The 23,102-nt window shown below is 46.6% G+C and overlaps 1 protein-coding gene across 7 annotated transcripts in view; it reads left to right on the top strand.

Annotated features, from left to right (window-relative positions):
• The window catches only part of ERI3 (ERI1 exoribonuclease family member 3), a 140,989-nt gene that overhangs the window by 35,472 nt on the left and 82,415 nt on the right, over positions 1–23,102 (top strand). For 6 of the 7 annotated variants that reach the window (XM_012001842.1, XM_012001839.1, XM_012001841.1 and 3 more), the window contains 3 exons: positions 6,640–6,756; positions 13,127–13,186; positions 17,677–17,768. In XM_012001842.1, coding sequence (XP_011857232.1) covers positions 6,682–6,756; positions 13,127–13,186; positions 17,677–17,768 — 227 coding nt within the window. In that variant the 5' untranslated portion in view covers positions 6,640–6,681. Of the gene's footprint in view, positions 1–3,351; positions 3,671–6,639; positions 6,757–13,126; positions 13,187–17,676; positions 17,769–23,102 lie in introns of those variants that run through there. The other variant, XM_012001840.1, reaches the window with a different exon arrangement.

Here is a 23,102-nt window from a genome sequence, read left to right as displayed (position 1 = left end):
CCAAGGGAGAAACTGTTATTGCAAACCGTACCCCATTGCCCAGTGTAGCCCTCACTTTTCCCATCCAACTTCCCCTCTTCCCTGTGGCCGGGAGGCTCCTTGATCCTTGGAGAAAGGGCCCATCTTTGCATGAGACTTTTATCCAAAACTAAATATTTGGGTAGAACCGACATATTTGTCAGGGACTGCATTTTCTACCTTGTGTTATGTGTTGCTTTTAGATTTTATCAAACCTTTCAGTGCAGGGACACACACTTTTTGGAATTTTCTTCCAAGGGTTGAAGGAATAGATTAGTTGTTATGAAGGAAAACCAGTTCCTTCTTCCTAGGTTAAGAGGGGGAAGCCATGAAAAATGATCTGATCATTCTCTTATTTCAGATAGGACATAGAAACATCAGCTCAGGCAGAGGAGAATCTACGCCTAGGGAAAAAGGGCTAGAATGCTACTCTATTAAACCCTCTGGGCTGGGCGCAGTGGCTCTGGCCTGTAATCCCAGCACTTTGGGAGGCCAAGGTGGACAGATCTCTTGAGGCCAGGAGTTCGAGACCTGCCTGGCCAACATGGCGAAACCCTGTCTTTAGTAAAAACACAAAAATTATCTGGGTGTGGTAATCCCAGCTACTTGGGAGGCTGAGGCATGAGAATCACTTGAACCTGGGAGGCGGAGGTTGCAGTGAGCTGAGATCGTGCCACTGTAGTCTAGCCTGAGTAACAGAGCAAAACCCTGTCTCAAAAACAAACAAACAAAAACCAGAATTTATAAACCCTCTGTCCCATTTTTATGAATTCCAACAGTCTAACCTAAGTCCCTTCTACTTAAATCCTCTTCTTGTTGTTCTGTCTTCAAATGTATTTGTATTGCTGCAGACACTGTAGTTGAAGGGAGTTTGAATACCCCAAAAGCAACTTACACATTTATTTCTTGTAATCTACTGATTGTGGGTGTGAAATTTCATTTGAAATGCTGTTGCCATTGTGTCCTCCGTTTATGAAGGAAATCATTGGGGGTTCCTAGCTGAGCAATTAGAGAGCAGTTAGGGGCCGGGCGCGGTGGCCGAAGCCTGTAACCCCAGGACTTTGGGAGGCCAAGGCAGGCGGATCATGAGGTCAGGAGTTTGAGACCAGCCTGGCCAATATGGTGAAACTCTGTCTCTACTAAAAATACAAAAATAGCTGGGCGTGGTGGCGGGTGCCTGTAATCCCAGCTACTCGGGAGGCTGAGGCAGGAGAATTGCTTGAACCTGGGAAGTGTAGGTTGCATTGAGCCGGAGATTGTGCCATTGCACTCCAGCCTGAGTGAGAGAGTCAGACTCCGACTCAAAAAAAAAAAAAAAAAAAAAAAAAAAAAAACTAGGTTTGAAATACCTGTTCCAACCCATTTTACAAGGTAGATGAATGCTTGTTTGGTGCTTTTTTTTTTATTTCTGTCTTCTCTCCCCTCAACAATATTGAGGGAGACAGTAGGTACAATAGGTTTGGAACCTTGGATATTTGAAAAATCCCAATTCTGAGGCTTTTGTTCTTAGCTGTTAAGTTATGGCCAGTTTTCATGCACCATTGGCAGACAGCCCAGTGCTATAGGTAGTTTGTAAACGGTGTTTCAGTGTTAGCATTGAAAGTCCATGTTGGCCAGGCGCGGTGGCTCACGCTTGTAATCCCAGCACTTTGGGAGGCCGAGGCGGGTGGATCACGAGGTCAGGAAATCGAGACTATCCTGGCTAACATGGTGAAACCCCGTCTCTACTAAATATACAAAAAATTAGCCGGGTGTGGTGGCGAGCGCCTGTAGTCCCAGCTGCTCGGGAGGATGAGGCAGGAGAATGGCGTGAACCCAGGAGGCGGAGCTTGCAGTGAGCCAAGGTCGCGCAACTGCACTCCAGCCTGGGCGACAGAGCGAGACTCCATCTCAAAAAAAAGAAGAGTCCATGTTGCAGGAAACCCTTGGTCCTGATCAACAAGATGGTTGATTACCCTAGGTAAGACTGGGATTTGGTGGTTTGTAGTAGTTGAGGGAGGAAACCACTTAGAGATGAGAGTAGATCTGATAGAAAGTGCTTTGAACTGTTAAATGTCTGGGTTTGAATCCTAGCTGTATCACTGACCATCTTTGACATCTTAGGCAGATCTTTTCCCCTCTCTGATTCTGCGGAGAGTTTTGTGTCTTCTGGTACAGCCAGGCCCTTGGCTTGTATCCTCCACTTAGCAGCTCTTTCATATGTTTACCCAACAAAAGTTGAGAGAGTGAAGCTGGTGTGCCAGCATAGGAATTAGGTGCTAGAGATCACACTGAAGGCACATGGTTCCTGCCTTGCCATCTGTGTTACTGCAGCCATGGTGGAATCTTTTCAGTAGCAAACCTCTAGAACTTTTCTGCCTGGATAGTCCACATTCATTGCTCTTAAAATTTGAGAGCAGACTCTGTTTCTAGGAGATAGTAGACTTGAGTTCTCTACAGGATAACCTTTTAGACTAAGAGAACTAGATCTTTCTTGACCCTTCAGATTTTGAAAGCTGCTAATCCTACTCAGTTTTTAAGTCTCATTCTCATTTTCCCCTTTAGGAGTTCCAGCTCTGTCCCTCACAAGCAGCATAAGTGTGAGCAAGTGAATTAACATCTTTGGGCCTTAGTTTATTTGTGAAATAGGGATGACTATGATTCCCACCTCATGAGTTAGGAGGATTAAATGAGATCATTCCTCTTAGCACAGTATCTGCCATGTAGTATACAATAAATGGAATAAAATGATTGCATTTTCCACGTGTCTTGGAGAGCACTGGAGGCCAGCTCCTCTCCACCCATTGCCCAGACTTGAGCATCTCAGAGAAAGAAGCCACCTTTCATTGTATTCATCTCTGTGTCTACAGCCAGCCCCTGCCTGGTGAATAGTGGATACTTAATAGTATTGATTTATGACCTGAAGATGGTGATGGTGGTGATGATGTAACCTATCTCCTAGTATTAAGGAAGGTAAAATAAGAAAATGTATGTGAAACTACGCTTTTGTAAATGGAAAAACATAACACAGTGTACGTCCCTCCACTAAGGTATTTATCACGGTGTACTGTTCTTTATTTGTTTGCCTGTCTTTTCTACTCATAGTCCATGCACTTCTCCAAAGTGGAGACTACATCTTATCTCTAGTCCTGCGCCAGCCCCTGTCTGATAGCCTACACAAAGTAGGCACTCAGGTAGTTTAATTAAATGCAAATGGCATACAAAGGCAAAGAACTGTGAAGCTCTTACTAGGATAGGGAAAGAGGGCTGGTAAATATGACTGGTCCTTCCTTCCTTCCTGGTGCTACTTTTACACAAAACTGTTTCTGAAATAAACCTTCCTAGGGGAGTGATGAAATTGGCTGAGAGAAAAGGTGAGGGTCAGGAATAACAGTTTCATTATCTGAGCAACTGGACATAGTGGCTGGCACTTGGGCACATTGTCACAAATCTTTGTGTTGGGATTAATGCCACTAACCTGTAGCGATGGGGTTCCATCTCTGATCATTATCAGCTAAAAATCGTCAAAATGTTTGTCATGCTCCAGGTGCCCTGGCTGCAGAGTTGTGCCAACTTGATGCAGATTGGGGCACCTCTCCCACTACTGGGCTGTTTGGGCCAGTATTTTAAGGTTCTGGGAAGTATGAAGGTACTGACTGGGCAACATGGGAAGGTAAGAAGTACCTCAGTGAGGTCCTTGCTTCTGTAACTTCTCAGAGGGTCTTTTCTCAGAAGCTTCTCTTTTGCATCCTCAGTGGCTCAAGTGAATATGCCAGTGTGCAGGCTCATTGTTACAACAGCTCCTCATGTTGTGGAGAAAGGGCCCCTGAAAAGTCATGTTTTGAGACTGGCCCTTGAAACTGCCTCTTCTTGGTCTTGGGAAGAAGGCTTGGCTGATAAGCTAGCATTATCAGAGATATGTTTATAATAGGCCAAATTTGACGTGTCCTGGGCCTTGGGTCTAGGCCCCCTGAGAATTTCAGGGACCTACCCCCTTCCTTTTTTTTTTGTGCATGGATGCGAGTCTGGCTTGTTCTTCCTCTCTGGGAGGATGGCTCTGAGTCTCAGCACTTAGTTGGCCCCATTTCCCTCTGGGTGAGGAAGCGAACATCAGGAAAGTCTGAATATTGAGCTGCAGTATTTGCTGTTATTTGCTGCAATGGGGAAACCCAAAGGCCAGGTTTCTAGAGAGTGTGCTGGGAATGCTGACTTGGTGCTGGTCAGAGTGGAAGCTGAAGCACATAGTATTTTATAATAAATACTAATGAAATCCTAGATCTATAATAGCATTTCGGATGTCTAAAACAAACCATGTGCTTGTAAAAAAGTGGAAAGAGATCAACTTTAAGCCATAAATTCTTGGTAATAGAGGGTTTTTTTCTATTTATGTTTGATAGATATTTTTATTTCCAGAGGAATGTCAACTCCTAATTTCATAATGTATCATGGGCTTAAGAAAATTGAATTTAATAAGAAGCCAAAGATGAATGACATCCTTAAAGGTCCCAACACTTGTCTTTATTAGCAGGACAAACTGTAGGTCTCCAAACACTGCTGCTCTCCAAATGAAAGTTTAAATGAAAAGTACAGTTGTGTCACAGGTTAAATTTCATTGTGGGCCCAGCTAACATTGTTAGTGAGGAGCTGGCTGTATTTGTTTCCTTAGACACCAGGGCAGCCAAACTCACCAGGCTATAGAGCTCTTTCTGTTGAGGAAGTGTTTCTTCTACTTAGGGGGAGAGGAAGGACACATCAGAAAAATCAGGAGTCAGATGAGCCTGACTCATGGGCCATACCTCAGTGTTGGCTCTTGGAAATCCTGGATACCTGATTTTTTGCAGGGGGACCAATATGTGTTTTTTTGGTGTGTGTTCAATTTTGTTATTCAGTTCCAAACCCCCGTTTACTCTGTATGTAATGCTTCATGGGGAACAGAAGGTCCAGGGAATTGGGAAATGAGTGTTCCCCTCTCTTCACCTTGAGAGGAGAGGTATCACCTGGTCTAAGCAGCAGCCTGGGCCTCCCTTCTCTCCCCTCTGCCTCAGCCTTGCAGCCATTTTGCCCTTTCTGTCTCTGGGAGTAAGATCCTGTCAGCTTCCTCATCTTTGGAGATCAGCCCACAGAGACAAGGCAACCAGAATCTTTGAATCTCTCTAGCATGAAATCTGACGGACTTGATTTGGTTTTAGGTCCTGCTGTTATGTGTTGGATTGAAATAGATGCTTTAAAAACAAGCCCAATATTAGTGGGTATGTTTTGCGGGGAGGATGCCTGACTTTCCTGGGACAGCAAGGAGATTGACCATTTCTCCTTGTGTTTTCCCAGCCATTCATTTCCTAAGTGCAGTCAGGTGTCATCTGTTTCGTGTTGCTTCTCCAGGCTGTCTCTGGAGAGAACCAGTTTACTTCGATTTTAATGATACTGGAAAGGTCTTCTCCAGAATGAAGGACCCGGGGAAGGGGTGCTGCCGGAGCTATTGGGGCCACTGAATGGGCAGAGCCCCCTTTCTTTCTCTCTGCAGTGGAGGCCCTTTCCACATGCTAATTTTTCTCAGAGAATTTTGCTTTTATTTATTTTTTTTATTATTTCCTATTTGTCTCTTCCAGATGTTTTCAGGGCAGTTTTTTTGTGTGTGTGTTGTAAACTAATTCCATTCATGTTTTAAAAATTTATGAAAGCGCTAATAAAAATGTCAAAGTGGTAAAAATGTTAGCTTTTCCTCTGCTTTGATTAAATTTTGCAAACTGTTTTTGAATATTAAAAAGCAATAATTTTTTTTATTCTCTCTCCTTGCTTTCCCTCTTCTCTCTGGTACGCATGTGCTCTCTCCTGCCCTCTCCCCTCTCTGGTGTGTTCCTCCCTTCCCAGGAGCGATGTATGAGGCGTGCTGCACAGCCAGCGTTCTGCAAGCCTATTTGCACACCAGGACCTTGGTGCTGTGCATCTCTATTAAATAGCGGAGACAAATTAATCTTAGAGACTCCAAACAAATTGTCACTCCTCCTCCTTCTCTTCCATTATGTTTCAGTGGACTGGGAAGGGCTGGCTAAGCAATTGGGCTGGCGGTGTAGGGGGAGTGTGTACTGCCTGAAAGAAAGGTGGGAGGTGCTAGCTCCTGTTACTGTTACTCACTTTTCTCCTTCTCTTTGGGATCCCCTTTGGCTTTTTTATCTTTTTAAAAAATTAAGAAATAATGAAGAAACTTACCAGCTTGGTTCAAACTTCATACAAGGAAATCTACGCATTGGTCTGATGGCTGGTTGTCTATATGGCAGGAGATCAGACCCATTTCAGGACAGGGACCTGGGCAAGAGAAAGAAGGGGGTATTCTTAGGGGCTCGAGTTAGCAAGCCTCTGCTAGAGAACCAGTTGGAGAAACTGGGGCAGATGGCACCACTGTCTTCCTTCCCATTTCCAGAAACAGTGGGGTTGAGGTCTGTGTCCGGTCCCTGGAACCTATGAGGATATTAGCAGTGGGAGGGTTAGGATTGTAACTGCTGGTGCCGTTTCACTCAATCTTGGGTTTGGCCTGGCAGGAGCTAATGAACCCAAAACACTCATTTTTTGTTGACTTGGAGCTACTGTTGGAAACGGTCGATTACAATAACTTATTTTTCCTTTTCTGTATCTTTGGCACTCCAGGAAATCATCGAGTTCCCCATCTTGAAGCTAAATGGCCGGACCATGGAGATTGAGTCTACCTTTCACATGTATGTCCAGCCTGTAGTCCATCCACAGCTTACCCCATTCTGTACAGAGGTAAGAGCCCTAGAAGTGGGCAGCAAGGGCTGCTGGGAGGGGAATTTTGGAATCCTTGGTGCTCTATATAGGCCACTTAGAGAAAGCATAGGGATTATCAGTGCTTAAGGCAAGTGCGCACTGGACCTAGCAGTTAGGTTTTATAAAGTCTGACGCTCCACTCAGGTCACTGTTGTTACTGGGGACCCAGGGAGAGCAGTGGCTTAGTCTACCCCTGCTTCCCCAGCATCCCTTCCTGGTGACCGGCACTTGGAGACCAGGAGCAGAATGGCACTTCTGGGGTTCAAGTTCTTTCCAGTTCAATTTCCCTTAGGGCCCCTGGGCAAGAGGTAAAGATTTCAGCCACTTGCAAGGCAGGGTTATGTTCAGGCCTTCTTAGCTTTCTGGCATTGTTACTCTGTCCTCCTGTAAAGTGGCCCTGCATGAAGCATAAGTTGTTTGTCGGAGGTACATTCTGTCACCGAGGGAAGAGAAGAGTGGTCTGAGTGAAGCATGAGGCCTGACTGGCCAAGGCTGAAATCTCCTTATCCTAGGCGGGTACTGTACTTGGCCTCCTTGTCAGCAGGGAGGTATTGATCCCATTTTACAGGTTGCGAAACTGGGCCTAACTGAGATTTTGATGCTTGCTAGAGGCTCAAAAGAGCCATTGGCAGAGGGGAGGGGCCCCTGCAAGTTCTAACTCCCAGAACTGTGTGAAGCCTTCTGTGGCTACTTTTCCCTGTGACATGTCATGTAATGCACTCAGTGGTGGCCAACAGGCTGTGGTGCAATCGGGTTAAGAATGTGTGGTAGCAGGGATGACGAGAATCTTTTAAGAGTCTGGGGCTGAGGTACATTAGAGACTTTGTGCCTTCATTTAGACACCTGTCTGCTACATGTGAATGAAATAGGTGGAAAGGGGTTCTTGAGTTATCCCAAAAAATCTCCTTGGTGAGAAGGCTGGGAATGAGCGTGTCTGACCCTGGTAGGCCCTGAGGCTGACTTAGCCCAGATATGAGGCCTCGAAATTGCTCCGAATTTGATGCCAGTGTTTGCCAACTGATCCAGGTGGGGCTTTTGCTGTAGGCATCTATCTGCCAAGGTGCCTAGCCTCTTAAGCCTTTTGTTACTCCAACTAATGATGTTGCGTTCTGGTTCGCTCCTTCCTCTACTGGGTTTTCCCCTTTCCCCTGGGATTTACCTATACCACCAGGGGGCACTAATCTGACTTTTCTGGCCCATTTGAAAAATCACCATTTTAATGATGATGAAAATCCCCTTGCTTATGGGAAGGGAAGGAAAGACTTCTTTAAGCCAGCCAGTTCCCTGATCCCTCCACTGGCCTGAAAGGCTAATGTCTTCTTGTCCTTACATAGATAAGCAGGCCCAAATTTTGGTAAGTTTGCTACCTGTTTAGGAATGGAACAGAATTCTGCTGGAGCTGGACCCTGGGCAGGAGTGGATGCTTGAGAGTATAGGAAGAAGAGGGACTTCTTTTAGAGTGAGGCTGCTGCTGCTACTTTTTGTGGGGATGGGAGGAGGGATTGTGAGGCTATGATGAACAGTTTCTTCTTTCTAGAAAGCTTCACCCAAGGACGCACGTACATAATTTGGAGGGGAGTAGGAGTGGTGGTTGGGATCCTTATTATGAAGCCTGTTCTAAAAGTGAAAATGTGGTTGTTCTGTAGGCACTGGGTCTGCCATTTTGTCTCAGGTTTCCAGAGCTCAAAACTCGCCATGATCTTGTCCATCCCTTTTTGACCAGCCTCATCTCTCTTTGCTTCGTCTCCCACCTAGCTCCCCTCACCCAGAGGTTGCCCTCTTATAGTCTGTCTTTTCACATGATGGTCCTTCTGCCTGCACAGAGTTCCCACTCTCCCTGCCAACTCCTGCTTGACCTCCAGGACTCTGCTTAGGGTCACCTTCCCTGATCCTCAGATTGAGTTGTGCTTATTCCAACATAGAACTGATCAGATCATTTATACTATAATTATTTATCTCTCTCTTCACTAGACTATAAGTTCTTTGAGGGAAGAAACTAGACCTGATCCATCTCCATCCCATCATTAGGGTCTGCTACCAAGTAGACACTTGATAGGTGTCCCTTAAATGAATGAATATTGTCAAGAAGTTATTTTCTGTCTCTCCCAAAAACAACTGTACTGCTAACTTGTTATTTTGAGTAACTGAAGTCTTATTTGGAAAACCGCAGATCATATAAATTTTGCCCTGTCTCCATATCAGATGGAATTGTATCTCCAAGAGGCATAGACACAGGATGGGGACTGTCATTCTGAGACCTCATCCAATCTGGCAGTTGGTGCCTTTTGCGGGTAGGGATGGAGGTCATTCCAACCAGAGGAAATCTCTCATTAGTAAGTGTGAGGAACAACCCCAAACCTCCAGATTATACTTAAGTAGTTCCTCTGGCAGGATTTTCTCTCTTGTGCACAAGAAGTTCTTAACCCCAGCATATATGTGTGTGTGTGTGTGTGTGTGTGCGCGCGCGCACACGCACATGCATATGACGTGCACATACATGGGCGGGCACATGCTTGTGTGGGGAGAGAAGCAGGCTCAGTACTGGACAGTAGGAAAAAGGATTCCACTTTGAACAGGTCTCTAGCACACACAGAGAGACTCTTACTTTTATTGCTTCATATTAGGAAAGTGTTAGTACCCTTCTTGAGGTCCTTTTTTAGTTTCAGTTGAGAGTTGGCCTGGAGACATGGTTCTGACAGAGATAGGATGGGATGTGTTTCATTCCTTCCCAAGCCCTTTCCCTGTGACCTCTGGAATCTGCTCCAGCTCATCAAGTCTCTGTCTCTAGCAGCTGGGCTGCTGCACAGCCCCTAACCATGTCTTCTTTTTGTTGTTGTTATCATGAAAAAAACTAGAGAAATACTCATTTTGCTAAATGCAGTAAAGGGCTTTGTCTTGCACCTGTACTTATAAAGGGTGAGATTTATTGGTCTCTTTGTCTGAGGAGAAAGAGTGGGTCTGATTATCAGATTGCACACCAGAGACAAGTGCTTATGTAATCAACAAACTGTCTTGGTGTCAGAATACGATTGTGTTGGAGATAAACTGTGAAAGGAGAAAGTGCTGGATGCTGACATGCTATTGGCACTGAGTTTCCTGGGCTGCTTCCTGTAGTTGCTAGTGTTTATGATGAAGCCAGCTCATTCCTGGACAAAGCCCTTGTGAGGGTAGGGGATCTCAGTAACCAGCCATGTTATCAGTCAGGGTCAAAAGCCCCTTGCCTTGTGGTTTCTGAGTCTGGAGAAGTGGGAGTTAATCTGTAATCCCTCAGTGAAAGGAGCCACAGAGCACACATTAATTCTTCCTCTCACCTCTCCTGCTTTAAGTGGCTAAGGTCTCTGAGCTCTGTTTAGCCTGTGAATCCTGGTTCTCAGCTTAATAATACTTGGCTTTGCTCTAGTACCTTTTGTTGTGAGGAGTGAAAGCTTTTTACAAACATGTATTAACCCAAGTGGGACTGGGCTTAAACTGTGACATGAAGGATTTAAGTTAGGCCTAAGATAGAACTTCCCAGTATTAATTTAACAGAATTGTCTTGTTCCCTCATAGCATCCTGTATAAGCCTTACAGGTGTTCTTATCAGGTAGACGAACTAATTTTTACTAAAAAAAAAAAAAAGATGGGGTCTCTCTATGTTGCCTAGGCTGGTTTCAAATTCATGGGCTCAAGCAGTCCTCCTGCCTTAGCCTCCCAAAGGGCTGGAATTGCCCGCCGAACCACCACGCCCAGCCCAGAACTAACTTTAATTTCATCCCTTCTTTGTCCAGTGCCTTGGCAGAGCTGATACGGGGTGGTCCATCCTTGGAGGGATTAATACAGGGGCCTGAGGCCTTCCCTGAGAAGGCTTTGTCTAGCTGAGCCAACTGCTCAAGCCCTTGTGTCTCTGGGGGCTAAATGCAAATCCTTGAGGAACTCAGCTGTGAGCCGTGCTTTACTGGGCCACAAATGAAAATGGCTGTTGTCTGGGAAGCATAGCGAGAGAAGGAGCTTACCTCACTAGGCTCTTCCCAGGCTGATGATTCTAGGATCACTGAGCACTGGAGTGGAGTTTGTGAAAGCCTCAGGATGCTGGAGCTCCATTTCCCCAGCTCCTGGTGGGAGAGTTGGGCTTAGTCTGCAGTGAGGCATCCTGCAGCAGAACCCCGGAGCAGCACTCTGGTTTTCCATTTTGATGTAGTGATTTTCTTGCCCCACATCAGTGATATTCCTGGGGCCCAGGGCAGGGGCTTATGGGGTACACAGGTGCTGACCTAAACCTTATCTCCAGGGAGGGAGGGCTCTTGGCAAGGGTGCATTGCTTTCCTGTGTGAGTGAGACTTTCTTGAAGCCCTTGGCATTCAGCTCATTTGAGAGACTGTTGGTGGGAGCCAAGAGAAGAAGTGGACCTTACCTTGCCCCCTGAAACTCAGACCAGACACAAGACTAACATTTGGACCCTGGAGCTTCCTAAGAAGTGAGAGTGGCTGTGGTCCGCCTTTTCCAGGATGGTCCTGATCTCAAGCCTCAGCTCCAGGCTTGAAGGTGTGTCTAAGCTCTAGGCTTAACAGGAGAGAAGCTGGACCAGAACCGGCAGCGGTGGGCCTGTGGGTGTCTGTCACTAATCTGGGGTTGGTAATAAGCCTCCTCCTGACTCTCTTTGGCCCCTTCATGACTGAGGCAAAACAGGGTATCTGCTTACTCAGTTTGTGGCTCTGGAAGGTGTACAGGCTCTGGGTACTAGTTGGGGCTGGGCGTAGGAGGGGCTGCCGAGAATGCGTATTCCATGAGGGCAGAGTTTTTACATTTTTCTTCACTGCCGGATCCCTAGTTCCTGTAATGTGGCCCAGCCCGCAGCAGACTTTCTATGAATAGTTATTGACTAAATAAAAGGAGGAGTCCTTTGTACTCCAAGATTATTGAAGCTGCTGACCGAGGGCACTCCCCCACCCCCAGCCCCCCAGCCCTTAGTGGACCATCTTTTCTTCTCTTTGACTCAGGCCCTCCCTCTGCTGGGCAGTTCTTTGGTCTTCCAAGCAAGGAAAGGGTGTGGAGGTGCCAGCCGGGTGGGCATGCTGTGGGTTAAAGCTTTGCGAAGCAACAGTGTAGTTAATCTTTCTAATTTATTTTCCTTTTAGACCATGGGAAGTCTGTAGGCAGCAGCTGTTACCCAATTAAAATACAGATTAATATAAAAACAGTTTCTGGAATATAAAATAGAGTGGCTGTGTCCTTACACTTCCTTAAAATACCACCTAATAATGACTTGATGAACTACAGAAACCCACCTAGAGGAGCTCAGCGTTTTTAAAATGAAAATTTCTCCCTAAAAGGTGTATATTACCATTCCATGTAAGTCACCATGAGAAAATAACCTTCCCACTTAGAGCCAGAGATTTCTGTGCATTGGGTATTTGGTATTCATTAAGTATAATTATAGTTTAATTGGAGTTTAATCTCCCCCCCCAACACACTTTAAAAAAAAGAAGTTTCCAAGCAAGGCTGAGATACTGCTCTTTCTGAAAGTAGCCAGGGACATGCCGGGGGTGGTGATTTCCAGTTGGTGTCCAGGACATGGGGGCCTTATGCCCTCAGATCCTTGTTAAGTAGTCTGTCCCCAGTCTGTGCCTGAGGGATATTTTTACTTTAAACCAAACCAAAACAAAGGAAAACAACAAGCTTGTTTGAACCCAGGCATGACCTAGGTGGAGCATAGGCCTGAGTCAGAAATTCTCTAGGTCATAGTCTGAACATTAGGCCTTTTTGTCTTAGTTTCCCCATCAGTTAAAGGTGACTCTGTCTCTTGCTTGGCTAGTTCATATCGATGACCCATGTATGCAGGGTGAAGGATAGGAGCCTGTGGGACTTCATAGATGTTAGGGAAGGTGTTAGGGAGAGTGTGGCAGGGGGCAGTGCTGGATACCAAGGCTCAGAGAAGGGGTGGACTTGAAGCCAAGTGTGCCTGTCCTGTATGAGAACTCCCCAAGTTTTACAGGAACTTCTGTGAAGCTAGGAGCTGAATTTACTTGAAACTGTAATTGTGGGAAGTTATTGAGCCTATTGAATACAAAAGACATGTAACATCAATTTGTTTGCAAGCTGAAAGCTGAAACAGGTGTGAGAACATGCCTTGTGGTCAGTGTGTGTATGTGTACACCCATCTCAGGGCAGGATTTTATGGGAGAAGCTCACATTGTGTCCTGCGTCCTAGGTCTTTATTCTCAAGTCTTCTAGTTGGGCTTTGAACCTAAAGCAGTGCCAGATCAGAGCCCTTTACAGCAGAAGGAGAAAAACAGAAAGGAAAGGGTTCTGTTCAGCCTTGAGTCCCTTCACCCTGGTTTTCTACCCATCAGTTATTTCTCTTTCCTTTCAGCTCACCGGGATTATTCAAGCCATGGTGGATGGTCAGCCAAGCCTGCAGCAAGTGCTGGAGGTAGGTTGAGTGACCTTTAATTCCTGACCTCTGACCCCTTCCTGCTGCCTTTCTCTCCCTCCCCTCCTGAGAATGTAGCTGTGTAATTTGACTATGATTATGGCTTGATTAGAATAACATTTGCTGTCACATCAGTGACATGCTGTTGAGAGTATTGAACCATTGATCTGTCATCTCCAGCTGTTCCCGTCAGGGTTTCTGACAAGATGTCCCAGTGCTGCCAGGAGTTGGGCAGAGGGGCCCCCACCCCTTCCTGGCCTATGGCCCTGGGCTGGCTGGCTCCGGGGTAGCCTGTGCTGGGTGTGCTGGGGAGTAGGGGAGCTGAGCTTGGTACTGTGGGACTAGCCCCGGGGACTGGAGGTGTTTTTGTTTAGCTTTAGTGTTGGCTTCTTGTGGCATGTGAGCACTTCATTAACTCACCCAGAACTCCCCATCGATGGCTTTTGTTTGCTGAGAGCTCCTCCAGGAGCTGTGGCTGGGCCCGCCTGCCCCACTGCAGCTTGCCGCTGGATGCTTTGTGCCTGTCGGGTGCAGAGGCTGCACTGGGTAATGATTCCTAATCAGAATAATTACAACAATTGCCTATGTGAGGGAAATCAAATTAAAGACTTTAAAACCCTTGGCAGAGACCACACTTCCAGGATGTTCTCCTCGGGGAGCTAGAAAAGGTTAAGATGCTGTTTCTTGCACTGTAGCCCGAGGGAATAAGGAAGGACAGTGCTTGGTCTTAGCTTGTCTCCCACCCTCCTCTGGCCTGGAGGTTTTCACAGGGGGAGAAGGTCCCCCTTCCATGTCTTTCTCTATGGGCGGGGTGAGGGGAGAAGAGAAAAAGCCTGTGGATCTCATTAGGTGCTTTATTTATTTTTTAAGACCAATAAAGCCAAAGCTCAGACCTTAATCAAAGCGCAGGAGAAAGCAGAATATCTGCAAGAATAGCACGGCACATCTACACTGGAGGTGTGCAGCCTAGAGGAAGTAGCGTAGTGGCAGGGAGCAGGGCAAGATATCTTTCTTTTAGCCAGGAGATCCTGTCCCATGCAGGAGACAGATGCAGATTGAATTTCGTGGGGCCCCCCCAAGGATGGAACCAGGGTCAGAGAGGCAAGTTTAGGCTCACCTCAGTGGCAGAGGGTATTTCCTGTCCCTGGGAGTGTGGGAACCCAGGCTGTGTCCAGTCTGGTTGGGGGTCAGAGTTTGGGCACCTGCAGTAGATTGGGAGAAGATAAGATGAGCTCTGAGATGCTTCCCACATTGACCATCTTTTTTTGAAGAGATTCATTCCTATGACCAAGGGAGCTCCTTAGCATGGACTGCTCCCCATTAAAACAGACTCAAGGAGACAGAGGGAACTCATTCTTTCCTCTGTCCTGGCCACCATCCCCTGCCAGGGCCTGGCTCCTGAGGGATGCCAGAAGACAGGTACCTTTTTCCTGGAACATCTGTAGCTGGGATCCTGGAGGAAGATACTTGCTCTGGGCCAGCACCAAACCAGGACTGTTGAGGTTATGGGTTTTTTTTTTCTCAGTGGCCCCTGTCAAGGAGGAGATGTGATCTTGAGAAGGCAACCCCTGCTAACTCTAGGCCAGCCCTGGAGCAGGGTGCTCAAAGAATTCTGAGTCTCACCCAGGAAGCTACTTTCTGCTACTACATGCTTTGTGGGTAAGGGGGGAAAATTCCTGGTATCAGCTTGAAGAGAGTTTCTGGCTGCACTAGGAGACCAGACTGGACTCTGCTTCATCTCATTAGTCCTGAGATGTTTATGGAGATAAAGAGTTCATTTCTTGTCCGAACCAAGGCCCTTAGCAGGCAGCCAGCTAGATGTTTACCTGACTCGTGGTAAAAGGTGCTCACTAAATAGCTGCTGTGCAAGCGAGTGGCCTGGGTCCTAAGCTTCCAGGGACCCCAGTGAGTGTTGAGTGCTTCCTGTGATAAGGGCCCAGTTTTGCTGAGTGTGGCCTCCTGTTGTGTCTTGCTCTCTCTTTCACTGTGCAGGAGTTGGGGCGTCGGGGAGCCCCTCTAATATGTGGGGCACTTAACTTGGGGATATAAAACAGTGAGCTTGGGGGAGGTTATACTGATTTAGGGAGCCCTGGTTTCACCTTACCTCTTAGGTGACCCTGGGGAAAGGATTCATGCACGTGTGTGTGTGTGCGCGTGTGTTCGTGCACGCGTGTGTGTGTGCGCGTGTGTGTGTGCACACGCACATGCCTGTACATGCAAAGAGTTGGGCCAGAGTAACTGAGGAGACAGATCATTCAGCAGTAGAGGATCCAGAATTTATCTTTTGGGAAGATTCTTTGGCTGAGGAGGATTCTGTGGTGTACAGACTGTAAAGAGCGTTTATAGAGACCACATGGTCTGCATAGTCTGGCACCGGGGAGCAACTCTGACATTCTGGTTGATCGGGCTGCTATAGCCGCGGAACTAGGTAGGATCCTTGGCCTTAGTCAAGGATGACTTTAGCGTGGGCCGGGCCTCTGGCATCACAGAGGTATCCAGGGAGCCAGCCTATACCTGCTAGAAGTAATCCTACTTAAGATACTTAAAGATATCCATGGACTCTCAATTTCCTGCTGAGCACACGAGGCCCTTTACAGTCTGGCCTAACTTAGTCCTCCAGCCTCTGTCCTTTCTTTCTATATACTGTGGACTTCAGTCACCCTAAACTTCTACCTACTCATGTTTTCAGTCAACCAGCAAATATCTCTTGAGTAGATCCTGTGCTGGGTGAGAGATTAAGGTAGTGAGTAAGGCAGAGTTCCTGCCTTCGTGGTGCTTATATTCGCAGGGAAGGCAGACATTTAACAGATAATTGCTTCAAATACAAAATTATTGCATATGTACCTTTGCCTCTACCTGTAGTATCCTCTACTGTGTTCCACCATGTCAGGTTCCTACTTCAGTTATCTTCTTTGAGAAGCCTTTTCTGACTCCTTTCCCTGTGAAAGGTAGGGCTAGCCACTTCCTATTCTTGGTCCTGTAGCACTGTGGTCACGTCTCCAGTGCTGGATCTGTTGTATTATGATGATCTGCCTTTCTCCCCTTCTCAGCCTACTGCCTGTTTTGTGGTAGGTACTTAAAACATTATCACATTTAATTCTCAGAACAACTCTGTGTAAGGTTTTATAGATGAAGGAAACTGAGGTTCAGAGAGGTTACATGACTTTTAAATGACTCTCCATCAGTGACACAGCCAGGATATAGAATAGCCAAGGGTTGGAATCCAGATGTGTCTGACTTCCAATCCTGCATTTTTAACGACTATGTGAGATAGCCTTAAAAAATAATCTCTTGCATGGGTAGATGCAGTGGTGTGACTCCCTCTCCATGCCTGGGGTCTTCTGAAAAATAGGCAATGCTTCATGAATTCTTTTTATTTATTATTTATTTATTTTTTACAGAGTCTCGCTGTGTCACCTAGGCTGGAGTGCAGTGGTGTGATCTCAGCTCACTGCAACCTCCACCTCCCAGGCTCAAGCAATTCTTCTGCCTCAGCCTCCCAAGTAGCTGGGATTACAGGAGTGCACCACCACACCCAACTAATTTTTTTATTTTTAGTACAGATGGGGTTTTGCCATGTTAGCCAGGCAGATCTCAAATTCCTGGCCTCAAGTGATCTGCCTGCCTCAGCCTCCCAAAGTGCTGGGATTACAGGCCTGAGCCACCACACCCAGTCTTGAATTGTTTATGATATTTCTCTTGTTGTATACTGATTTTAGTATTTGAATTTCCAGTGTGAGCACAAATAAATGGATCAAAGGGTTGAAGGGAAAGAAGGATTTAGAGTGTTTAGGAGCAGTTTTTCTCCCTGTGTAGAAGTTGAGCTCAGCCTTCAAAATATTCTGCTGAATTTGAATCCTCAGCCATGAAGAAGAGAAATACGAAGTTGGGGGCCAGTTTTGAACTTTTAGCAGCTGGAGCAGGCAGCACTATCCCAGGTGTCAGGATGGGGCTCCAGTCCAGTAAAGGGGACTCTTAAGGTGAAAATTTTCGTCACCTTCATTTGGTGAATAACCAAATTTGTAAGTTTGGTTGATAAACATTTGGTAGAAGAGTAAAACAAATAAATGAATGAGTGAAGCTGTGGGTTGGAGCCCCTGTTTGGGGCCTCCTTCTACTGTGTTCTCATGCCCCAGGACAACAACCTGTCTATGCTGGGCCAGGGGACCAATGAGAGGAACAGCCAAGTCAGAGCAAGGTATTTGAATTGACCTGCTGGGATCTGAGCAGGCTGCTAGGCAATAGGCGAGTGTAGGGTCTCCCTCCGGCTACACACTCGGGCTGCGGAATCTTCCTAAGGGGTTGTCTTCCAAATACCTCCGTGGTTCTCAGCCAAGCCTGAGAGCCCACAGCGGGGGCCATAGTTGGATAAGATTACAATTTTCTCCTGCTCTGATTACAAGCAGCTTATCTGTGTTTCGCTGTTGTGGCTCTTCACAGGCTCAGGGAAAAAAAAAGGAAAATCTCATTTGTTCTTGTGTACTTTTCAGAGGGTCGATGAGTGGATGGCGAAGGAAGGCCTCTTAGATCCAAACGTCAAGTCAATTTTTGTCACCTGTGGAGACTGGGACTTAAAAGTCATGTGAGTATGAGAAGGGCTACTTTGCTGGCAGAGCTTGGAATCTGTGGGACCAGGTCTTGCCTTTTGGAGGCTTAAATGTCTACAAGGCAGCTGGGTCATTGATTCTTCAGGTCTCTGAGGCTGCCAGGGATAGAAGAGGGTTGGGAGCCCTGCCTTCTGCCTCTCTGGAGCAGGGTGTGGGGAAGTCAAGGGCATGCCTGGACAGTTGGGGCCTTCCCGCCTTTGCCAGGTCTCACTGCTCATGACAGCCCTTCCAATTGCTGGGGCTGTGTGTTACTGCCCTGGAAGGGAGGAGTTAAAAGAGTGTCTTGGAAAAAAAAAAAAATTAAGCCAAATACCATGTTTATTATGTAATGAAATATAGTAACTTATTTATCAACTACATAAAGTAGGCATTATTATTCTTCCTATTTTATAGCTGAGGAAGTAAAGGTACAGAAAGGTTAAGTAATTTACTGAAGGACACACAGAGCCAGGATTCAAACTCAGGTCCTTGCTCTTAACTATTATACTATGCTGCCCCTTTATCTGGCCTGCAGGACCCTGGTGATCCAACTAGGAGCCCAGTGGTGGGATGAGAGAGGGCTGCTCTGGGAGCTGCCCATGTCACCAGCCTCCTCTTTCCTCCTCTGTCCCCACTGCTTATTTTACCTTTGTCTCCTGATCCTGTCCTGGTTATGGAAGACAGAATCAGTTTCTTTGCTGGGCTGACACTTGTGCATCTTGTCTGCCCTCATGAATACATGGCTTCAGATGGCCCCCAGGGAACTGAAGTGGGATGGAGGTGGTGGGGGCATTGTTTGCTGAGGAGTCATAGAATCTATTACCTCTGTGTTCATGGTGACTGAAGGTAGCAACAGGTATTCCGTGTGTGTGTGTGTGTGTGTGTGTGTGAACTTTTGAGCATAAAGTGGGATGTTTGTGAGGTGTGTGGTGTAGTAGCTCTGCAGTAACATTTTCTACCACATCAGGTGTCATCTCCTCACCAAGGCCCTTTGTAAGCCTTTTGGTTGCTGGACATTGAGGTGAAGTTATGTACCCAGGTGGGTGTCAAGCCTGCTATTGGACCCCAACTTTCTAGGTGAGACAGGAGGAAGAAAAGGCCCCAAATCACATGAGCACACACAGACCTCATCTCTCATACCCTTTAGGTGTGTACACACACTGACTGCACCCCTCTTGGTTTACTCCAGAAGGTCTCCATATTCCCATGTGACACCTCTTTGTCAGGGAAATTATACAGGTTGGAATTAGAAGCAAATATGACTCAGAAGGAGTCCATGGAGAAGGAGTGGAGGAAGAAGGCTCTTGTTCTTGTTAATGGCGTCCTGGGCAGCTTTGAGTCCTTAAAGCGAGGAAGGGACTTGACGTGGATCTCTGTAGCCCAAGAGAAGCTACTCAAGGTGGGACCAGTTTCAGGCTGATACCCAGAATTCTGGGATTCATATGGCCCAGGAGGAAGGCCCTTTGGTCCAGTCCAGAGTTCTACTTCCTCCAGGTAGCCTCCCCAGGACTGCCTTCATCCAGTGTTGTTCTCTCTTTGGCATCTTCACCTTCCAAACACATGCATTTCAGAATCATCTACTTTAACTGTGCATGATGTGTACATATGTGTGTATATGAAAACTTTCCCGTACATGAGGTTGGAGACTATAAACTTGGAGTTGATCTCCCCATGAGATGGAGAGGGAATTTCAGAGGGTGCTGTCTTCTTTTGGTCTGGCCTGTTCTGTAGCACAGTGGACCCTGGACAGGTGTTAGTGACTCAGGAGATTGCCCTGCCTCTTCCTGAAAAATGATATCATCAAGAAGAGAGACTGGGTTGTGGAACCCAACCGTATATGAAAGGAAGCCAAGTTTTAATGAGCGCATACCTTGCCGCATCCACACCTCCTGACTAGCATCTCTGGTGGGTGGTGGTATTGTCTTTCTTTTATAGATGAAACAAACCAAAAACCCCTGTGGCTCGGAGAGCTAAAGACACGTAGCTAGACAGAATTGAATTCTAAGACCGTGTAGTTTCCAAAAGAGATGGGTAGGGCAGACTTGGTTGTCTGGTTTGGGTTTGGACTGGGAAGGCTGGTGAAGCTTCAGAAAAGGGTTTTCAGAAAGGAAGCAGGTGGCAGGGCTTGGGGGAGGGAGCTCTGTGGCTGCCTCTTATAAACAGGTCTCTGCATAACTGCTGGGAAGGCTCTTAATTAAATGTGTAACAAAATAAAAACAGCCGGAGAGGAAACCTAAGTAGTGCTGCGTGACAGCGCACAGCTAATCGGTGTTCCTGGAACCTCTTGGCAGAGGCTCGTCATATGGCTCTCGTCAGAGCCATCACCTTTTTATGCGCCCGGTAAAGGCTGCAGATGAGCCTGACAAGGGTGGTGGTAAATTGACATTCACAACTTGTTAGTCTGTGGCTTACTTCTTATTTTGACATCCGTTTTCAGATTTAACTAAGTCTTAGGAATTCAGCAAACATTTTCATTTCACACTCTAGTTTCCGGAAGCCATAGTTCCTTCTCATTGCTGTCCTTACCTCCTCCTCCCCTTCTCTCCCCAGCAGCTTCACATCACTTTTGTTGGAAAGGGGCTGATAAGTGGGCACTGAGAAATGGGAACTGAAGTGGCAGCATAAATCCCACTGGAGAAAAGATATCTGCTCCCATCCTGACAAATCATTTTATGTCCATCTTTTGTCAAAGCCAGATGAGTTGATTCTCCAGGTGTACGTGGGCTTTGGTGTGTAGTCACAGACCCTGCTAAGGTGAGTTGTTATTTAGTGGTGTGGGTTTAATTTTCCTCTCAATGTTTTTGAAGAAACACCACTTGTTGCGGGTCTGGCTCTTGGTCAGCTTGCCTTCCCTGCCTGCCCTACTTTTTCTTCACCTTGCTTGGTGCTTCTTGAAGCTTCCCATTGGGTTTGGTGGTGTTTCTCTGCTTACCCAGGTAGAAAGTGCCTCTTTCAGAGGGCTCCATCTTTGGTATTGTGGTGGGGTTAGCGCTGGTGTAGACTGAGGAGGGACACATGCACAGGCACCCACTTGAGGAACTTAGATTTTAGCCTGTAGCTTGAAGATCCAGGTTCACCAGCCAAACAGCACAGCATGGCTGAGAAGCTAGACTAGAGGCTTTCCCAGTGGGCCCTGAGTCTGAGAAGAAGGAAGATTGAGAAGAGGGAAAGACTGGAGGGAAAGAGCTGACCTGAGGGAGGCCCTGGCCCTTAGTGCAGTCTAGGAAGAGTCCCCTTTAGAGAGGGTAGGAGAATCAGATGCTGTTCTCTGGTGGAATAGGGGCCAGGGGCCTGCTCAGAGTCTGGTGAGAAGACCCTCACTTAGGCTCAGCCTCAGTTTTGGAGCAGGAAGTTTTCCTCCCCCTGGAGGGAGAAGGGAGGTTGAACACATAAATGCAGGCATTTGACTTCCTTTTTTCCCCCCGCCTTCTTGCTGGGGTGTGCATACTACATTCTGGCTGTGCTCTACTGGTGTGGACCTGGAGTTCACTTCAGGTTTTAGGAGGTCTGGAGATGGAAAGATACTTGCCCAGATTACACTGTCACTGTTGGAGATGGGGAGATGGGGAGCATGCACTCAGCAGGGGCTACTGAGGTTTCCTCGAGGCTGCTGTCAAGCGGTCAAGACCACTGAAGAGACTGCTGTTACCTGGAGTGAAAGGTGCCATGATGGAACCACACACCTGGGTGAGCACTGTGGGGTCGTGACTGTCCTGTGGGAATGTGGAAGATGGCTAGAAGGGGGCCTAGTGACATGCTTGCGGCGGGTTGGGCTGGGTCCTCTTGGCATTGCTCAACAGCTGACTACTGCAATCTTCTTGAAATCATCTTTATCTGTACTTTTGTTATGTTTTCTGTTTCTCTGGCTTCTCCTCCTCAGTCACTTGGGTAGATATTAATACTTCTTTTCTTCCTTTTTTTCATGTTGGTGTTTCTTAAATAGTGGTGTTTCTTTGATTTCTATCCTGGTTGTCTTTTCTGTTTATTCTACACATTCACACTTATCAGTGATCTCATCTTTTGCCATAGCTTCAACTATCCTCTGTATGCTGATGTCTTCTAATCTTTTTCTCCAACTGGAGAAAAGAAATCGGCTTAATCTGCCACCTAAACGCCACACCTGCATATCCAGCTACCTACTCTACATGTCCACCTAGTTGTCCACAGGCCCCTTCAAGCTCAGATGTTTATCTTTCTCCTCACACCCTGTCCTCCATCATTCCCTCAAATAATGACTGGCACCATCTACTGAGTTGTTCTGTTGGAAATCTGAAAATTATCCCTTCTCTATCCACACCAGTTAATTGCCAAATCCTGTTGATTCTGCCTCCCAGAGGTTCTCAGATTTATTCCTTTCTTCCCATCCTACTGCCCTGCCCAGTCAGGATGATCATATTCTTCTTGGATTGCTACAAAAGTCTTCTAACTAGTCCCTTCTGACTCCAGTTTTGCTGCTTCTATTCCATTCTCCTAATTGCAGCAGATTATGTCATCCCTTGGCTTAATACCCTTCAAGGTTTGCCCTTGCCCTCAAGGGTAAAGTCCACACCATTTATTGGGACTTTCAAGGTTCTTGCTTACATCTTTAGCCTCACTTCTCAATATTCTGTGTGCCACCCCTGCACCCCTCCCCACCAGCCACATGCACAAGCTGGCCGGTTCCTGGTGATCCCTCTTCTTTCTCTAGGTGCCTTCCTTTGTTTTCCTGGAGCACATGTACACATTAATACATAAAATGATGCTGTGGCTGCCTCTACTTGTCTGTCTCTTGCACTACATTGTGAGCACTGTTGTAACCCTAGGACAAGGACAAGACTTGACATGTAGTAGTTGTTCAATAAATAATTGTTGAATAAGTGACAACTAAGTAATGGAATGTTCCTGTGGAATCTCTGCTCAGGAAGAACGACAGAGGACTGTTAGTAGGTAGATTCAGGAAGCATTCATTGCCAGTGTACAGGACAAATGGACTAGAGGAGCAATTCTTAGGCCTTGCTACACCAGCCTGAATGTTAAGGGTTAGAGAATTATGCTGCTAATGTCAGGAAGCCCTGGATTTCCTCACTGCCACTGTGTGTTGGGCCCTCCATGGTGGGTACTGGGTGAGATAGCCCACAGGCTTAGGCCAGGGAGGAGGAACTTGGTCCCAGGAGCAGTGCAAAATGCTTTCTCTGAGAGATTTGTGCCTCCGAAACAGAGGGTTGGGACTCCTGGAAAAGTGAACATCAGAGAATAAAGAGAGACACTGTTTATTGAGCACTTATTACTTACCAGGAGCCCTGTTGTGCTGTTTACTCATATGATGTCATTTAGTCCTTACCACAGTTCTG

The sequence above is a fragment of the Mandrillus leucophaeus genome, unplaced genomic scaffold (assembly GCF_000951045.1).
Source record: "Mandrillus leucophaeus isolate KB7577 unplaced genomic scaffold, Mleu.le_1.0 Scaffold67, whole genome shotgun sequence".
Lineage (NCBI taxonomy): Eukaryota > Metazoa > Chordata > Mammalia > Primates > Cercopithecidae > Mandrillus > Mandrillus leucophaeus.
Note: the sequence above shows the minus strand (reverse complement) of the source record. Positions and strands in the feature narration are given on the sequence as shown.